The sequence below is a fragment of the Lonchura striata genome, chromosome 4 (assembly GCF_046129695.1).
Source record: "Lonchura striata isolate bLonStr1 chromosome 4, bLonStr1.mat, whole genome shotgun sequence".
NCBI classification, from domain to species: Eukaryota; Metazoa; Chordata; class Aves; order Passeriformes; family Estrildidae; genus Lonchura; species Lonchura striata.
The window spans coordinates 67,614,944-67,621,342 of NC_134606.1; the positions used below are offsets into that span (position 1 = coordinate 67,614,944).

Genomic DNA, 6,399 nt, shown 5'->3' on the forward strand with positions numbered 1-6,399 from the left:
GCCATGTGAAAAGCAGACACAGGACATCGTATCCAACGAAATAAAATGACTTTTTCAAATAAAGCCAAGTGGTTTGGGTGTGTCAAATTATCAGCATAACCCACAGATCCCTAAGTTCAGGTGACTCTCAACTGCACTGCAACAGGGTTCACCCACACAACAGGAAAGAAACTGAACAAGAATTTAAGAAGGTTCTTTGGAAGCAAGTGGGATATGCTTACACCTAGGACAGCTCCCATTTGTAACAAGAACTACAGTAATCAGAAATACTGTCTGTAGCCCTTGGAGACAGACAGACTGCATCAGCTTAAGCACTGTGTCCTTTCTGAAAATACACTCTTGATTTAACAACCTTTTCATCTCCTCACACATGCTTCAAGAACTATTCTCATTTGGAAAACTTGTCAAAAAGGCCCATTTTTGGGAACATGACTTCTATCCACTACGTGTACCTCTTACTGCACCATGGTATAAATGGTCTTAGCTTGCATAGAACTGCCTGTGGATTGCAATAAATATGTGACAACTTACTGAAATCACACAGTCAGCCACTGGTTTCTTCAAAGCACTTTCCGAAGTCTCCTTCAGCTTGGCCAGCAGCATTCCTGTGATCTGTTCCACTGCAAACAGTCTCTCTTCATCCAGGTATCTCACCTGGAACAGAGAGTTGGGATTCTGGGATCAACCATCTCAACTTTGCTCTCAAGATAAGCAGCTTGGGCATTATTTTTGATGTTGAGTATTGAGACCCCCTGAACACCAAGACACAAGTCTAGGCACCCTGTCTCTTGATCTGTGCTCCCCACAACAAATTCTCAACAGTTTCGTGGTTTTTTTTTTTTTTTTTTTTTGTGGGAAGCTTAACACCTCAGTTATCTCAAGGGACTATTCACAATGATATGGTATTTCTCCTGCTCGTGCATTTTAAATTTAAAAAAAATAGCAAAAAAAAGAGCATAATATATATAGGATCACATTGTGCTGTAACACAGGCTAAAAATACAAGTTTTGGAGCAAGCCCAAGGAACATTTGCTTCCTGCAACAGTCACTCAAGCACAGGAGGCAGGGAAGGTGTAAACCAGGCAATTCCAAAGACCTGCTCTGCTCAGGAAATGTGGTTGAATCCTCAGCCTCCATGGGAGGTTCTGTGGCCTGAATTCCTAACAAGCTATCATCTCTCCAGCAATCCCAAGCACTCCTGCCATTTAGTTTGGAATCAAATTAAAGATAACTTGCTCAGATTTCATATTCAGAGCATTATGTTGTTTTCCTGGCACTTGGCTTCTGCATGTCTGATGGGAACTAATAATCTCACACTGTAATTATACAGATTTGAAGATAAATCTAGTAAGGCCAAATGAAAAGCTGATATGACTATGGAAAACTAGTATGATAGATGAGAAACATCAATGGACATTTTGGAGAAAGTACAGACTTATTCAGAGACACAGGAATGTATTTTGTTTTCTAAAGGAAAATATAAGTGACCACGGAGGAAGTTAAGTGACAAGAGCCCACCAGAGAGATTCCACCCAAAGCTCTCACTCACCTTTACTCCTACGGAGCCATTTGGCATCTTCTGAAGTTCATAGGGAAGTTTGGCCCTCTCAGCCTGGATGTAAGGATCTTCAAATGCTCTTCCATGCAGTTTCTTGAAGCCATGTACTGCATTTTTTACGTTTGTGACGATCTGTGGCAAAGATATTTTCGTTACTCATGACATTCTGACACAGAGGACCGGGCAGAAAGGAATTTTTCACGTTGTGCTTAATGCACACACTGACCTGTGTCAAGTCCCACACATTTACTGAAAAGCAAAGTGTGAGAAGAGTGAAATAATCTACTTTTTAATCTATGGGCCCTAATAGAAAAATTCACACGTACTTCTCTCTTAATATCTATTTAACTTGCTGCCACAAATTTTCACTGTACTTTTTATTTTAGAAGAGCTTTCTGATACAGCATGAAGTATTTAAGATCCTATATAGTTGCAGTGGCTGCCTGCAGGAACTAATGAAGTTATTACCTACATTAACCTTAAATGAACCTTCAACAAATTAACACATTTCCCTTCCTTTAAAGCTCTCCTCTAATTCAGATCCCATCTGGATGTAAAGCCTCCCCACACCTATTCTCTCATCAGTGTTTCAACCTAGTTATTTTCAGGACAGACTTTTAACCAAAGAAAGAACCAAAACAAACAAACCCCAGCAAGCACACTATTTAAGCTATCAAAGGAAACTACTGCAGGACAACTTGAACTTGTTTATCAGTGAAAAAAGGTTTTGATCCATTTACCTGGCTCTTTGCTGCATTCCCGATGGCTCGGGTCTTGGATCCTAAAGATATACATGCTCTAAGTAAAAAAACAAAAAAAACAAAAAAAAAAAACAGCTTTAAAAAAAAACATCATATGTGTTCTGAAGTATCATTCTGTAGAACACCCACAAAAATTCAAGCAGCAGAACATGGATGTGTTAAATGACAGCATTACTGCACGAAGCACCAGAACCAGAAGTGGAATTCTAGTTATTTTGTTCTTTGTAAATGAATTTAGAAACAGCAAGCAACTGCAACTGTTGCCATTTTAATGGCATTTAAGGAATTCTGTAAAAGCTGAAACGTTCCACAGATCTCATCACGAAGGGAAGGCACCGATAGTTACTTCTGGGTCATGGGTTAAAACAAAACCTAAGAAGCCTGTGAGATTCATTCAAACCCCTGAACTTTACCTGCCGGGTTCTATTGACTCAACAACCCTTGAGTCTCAGGGCCACATTGACACTCCAAGAGCCCTTAGCAGCAATCCTGAAACAACCATTAAAGCACCCACAAACCAGAGCTGAACGAGCTCTGAAGTGCTTCCACAGCCAGGACTGGCAGGTCCAGGCACAGAGGGAGAGACTTGGGGACAGCTCCCAGGCAGGCAGGGCTCTCGGGAAGCCCTTCTGTAATCCACAGCCCCCCGCAGCTTCTTGGCTACCAACAGCACCCCCCTGCATCAGCAAAGGCTGCCCAAGGCTCCAGCCACCATCTGGCCTCTGAGCAATGCCTCTGGAAATGTTCGTTTCTGTTCTGGAAGTTACTCACATTGCACCTTTGCATCACAGACCCGAAATACAACTCTGCCCCAAAAGGCAACCACGACCATTCGGGAGTGATGGAGAAGCCCAGACTGCACACAGCCCAAATGTAATTGTTTAATGCACTCGAGCAGACTGATTCCTGCTTCCTCTCCATCACTGAGGGCACTGCAATTTGGCAGTATTTTCTAGCAACCTCTTCTCTGTGACATCCAAAAACCTTCTCCAGATTTAACTGCTCCAAACACACGAGGCATTTCCCTGTATTTTCAAATAGGCAGTGCAGCTTTCACGAACAACTTTTTACGATTTTTAAAGTTGTCAAGACGCTACAGTTCCCCAATTACGCCTTGTGATAATTAGGGGTAGTCAGATAAACGAGCAATTTCCACGGCAAGCAAATGATTTACAAACCAATGCTATTGCATCACACCTTTTCAGTGCGGGAATCTGCCTCTGCTCACAGCACAGCCTGCACATTACCCCATGCAGAACCAGCTCAGAGCCAGCACAGCTCCTGCCATGGGTTGTTTCAATTACTTCCAGCACAGGGGGATGGATGGTTTTTCTCGCCTGCTGTTGGGAAGCTGAGATGCCAAAAAAATAAATGTGCCCTCTTCGGCTTCAAAAAATTCAGTCGTTTCCAAGATTCCTTATTACATCATCTTAATTACAGCATGTGATCACATTAATCACACCTGGTGTGAAGTAAGTCATGAGCTATCAGCAACTGTCATGTTTTCCCGAAAAACCACAGTGGTGAGGCAGAGCACCTGAAAGGGCCACTTGCCATGAGTGTAACGAGCCAGAGGCACTGGAAATGTGTTCAACAGCCCTGCTGAAGTTCCCAGCTCAGGAAAAGTCAAGGGTCAGTTTTCAAAGAGATGCAGGGCCAAAAGCCAGGAAATATCCAATTTCTACTGAAATGCATGGCTTAACTGGCAAGATCTTTTTCCCTTCTTTGTAAAGTGCTTGTGCTAAAGCTTGCAGGATGAAACATGGTTGTACTAACACTGACAATCCCAAGCACCGGATTATAGAATGTAATTAACTAATAGCTTACTCAAGTACCTGCATGATGCGGCCACCTCCATAGGAACATTCACATATGTTAATTTACTGTGTTGCTACGTGCAATAAGGAAAGTTCTGATGATTGAAGACTTAGATCTGTCTGTATTACTCAAATCCCACTTGAAGTAAAGATTTAGCTACTATGAAAGACTTACATAACAGTAATGAACCTGTTACTTTTCTATTTACCTCTATTTGATTTCTCTCAAGGCAGTGACACTAGAAAAGACGTTCCTCAACGTCTCCTGTATTGCCACATTTTGAGACAGAAAAGGTCAATGAAAATGTCACTTAAAGTGTGACCGTATGTGCACTCCAGATGCTGTAATTGCTAACGCGAACCTCTTTCATAATCACTTTACAAGTATCTTGAAAGTACAGTTAATCAGACATTAGTGTAAAAAATAGCAAATGCAGGTAAGCCTACCTGCAAACAACACACTCCAAAAACTACTAAAAATTGGAAACGCTCTTCATCACAAGGGGGAAAGAAACTGCAGCTGCTTGAGGATTCTGTGGGCAACAATTTCATGGGATACTTTGCATTTGAAAGGCCCGAGAATTTCAGTTCTCTCTGCATATCTAGTGCACAAAAGAGAATTACTTCCCGAGTTAATACGAGAAGAATATTCTTCTAAGAATAAAATGAATTTTTAAGTGTATTCCCATTAAATCAGACGACATGCTCTTCAGCAATCACCTTCTTTGCACTTTTTAGAAAGCAAACCTACATTTCTCCGAGACAAGGGCAGCAGTGCTGAAGTTACTACAGTCTCGCACAGCAGAAACATCTTTCTCAGTTGGCTACAAGCCCCTTTGTAAAAAGAGAAGCAACAACCAACCCCCGATTTTTACGAGTATTACACGAATTCCCGAATCCTCCTTCAAAATTATGCACAGATGGAGCTCTAAGAATCCTAGACGTATCCCATAGAAACAGGAGCAATATCTCCACCTACTCTTGCGTCTCCCATCATCACGGACGTTGCCCAGTGCCCCCCCCTCCCTCGCCAGACCTCGGTATTCCAGGGCCAGCAGATGCGCTGCAAGCAGGAACAGGTTTAGAGCAAGGGAGCTCATCGCGCCGCTTCCCTGCTCAGTCAACCTCCTCCTCCTCCGTCTCGCCACCACTCGCGCGATTGCTGCTGGAAGCGCTCCGGAGGAAAGCGCAGCCCCGCGGGGAGAGCAGCGCGCCGGGCCCGCGGAACCGCGCGGCTGCTGGGCGGCGCGGCGCGGCGCTTCAAGGGCACGGCGGCAGCACAGCGGCGCGCCGAGCGCCGCCCGGCACACGCGGTCCCGGGAAGGGGCGCTCCGCCGCCTCCCGGCTCGGCCGGCCGGCGCATCCCGCGGGGAACGCGCGGGGAGCCCCGCGGGGCGGGCGCGCCGCTACTCACGGCGTGCAGCGGTCGCTGTACTCGTTGGCGATGGTCTCGATGCCGCCGCTCCGCGCCACGCCGATGTAGCAGTTGAGGAAGCCGAGGTCGATGCCCACCACGGACATGGCTGCGCCCGGGGCTGGCACTGGGCTGGCACCGGGACTGGCCGCGGCTCCGCGCCCGCCGCTCCCCCACTGCGGAGCGCCGGCACCAACCGGCAGCGGGCGCGCCGTGCGCAGGCGCCGCCGGCGGGGAGCCCGCCCGGCCCGGCGCCGCCTCGGCTCTTTCCGGCAGCGCTCGGGCGGCGCTGCCCTTCCAGAAGGATCTGGAACGGGAGCGGCGCCGCCCAGAGCGGCAGCGCTGCGCAGGGACCGCCCCGCCGCCTTAAAGCGGCCGCGCGGCGCCGCCGCCCGCGGCTCCCGGTGCGGGAGGACCGCGATCCGAGCCGCTAGTGCAGAGCGGGCACCGGCGCGGCCGTGCTTGCAGTGAGCCCCGCGGAGCTGCTGCGAGGACAGAGCCCCTGCCTGAGGAGGGCAGCCTGCAGCGGCTGGCACCGGGAGAGCCCCGCGGTGGAAGCCCGGTTATGCCCAGGCCGGCAGGCACAGAGCCGGGCACGGCTCTCGGTGCCGCTGCCGGCTCCTGCCTTCTGCCCATTGCCAACACCGATGGAAGAGCCGTCCCAGCCGCGCTTGGGCCCTGTGCATTTCCAGAAACAGCCTTGTCTGTTTTCTTTCCCTGGGGGAAAAAAGTCAGCCCGAGCCCCAAGTATCTCTGCTTACCCCGTGTTTTATGGGTATCTGGTAGTTGTGGATTGAAACTCCACAAAACCAACCTGCAGGCTGGAAAAGTTTCCCAAGTAGTTATTT

The 6,399-nt window shown here is 47.7% G+C and overlaps 1 protein-coding gene across 1 annotated transcript in view; it reads right to left on the reverse strand.

Annotated features, from left to right (window-relative positions):
- HSPA4L (heat shock protein family A (Hsp70) member 4 like) overlaps window positions 1–5,748 on the reverse strand; it is a 23,246-nt gene extending 17,498 nt beyond the window's left edge. Inside the window, exons 1-4 of the mRNA XM_021541626.2 lie at window positions 5,552–5,748; window positions 2,300–2,357; window positions 1,551–1,691; window positions 532–654 (exon numbers count right to left, since the gene is read on the reverse strand). Of these exons, the coding sequence (XP_021397301.2) occupies window positions 532–654; window positions 1,551–1,691; window positions 2,300–2,357; window positions 5,552–5,658 (429 nt within the window). The 5' untranslated portion in view covers window positions 5,659–5,748. The remainder of the gene's footprint in view (window positions 1–531; window positions 655–1,550; window positions 1,692–2,299; window positions 2,358–5,551) is intronic.
- Window positions 5,749–6,399: the final 651 nt, after the last annotated feature.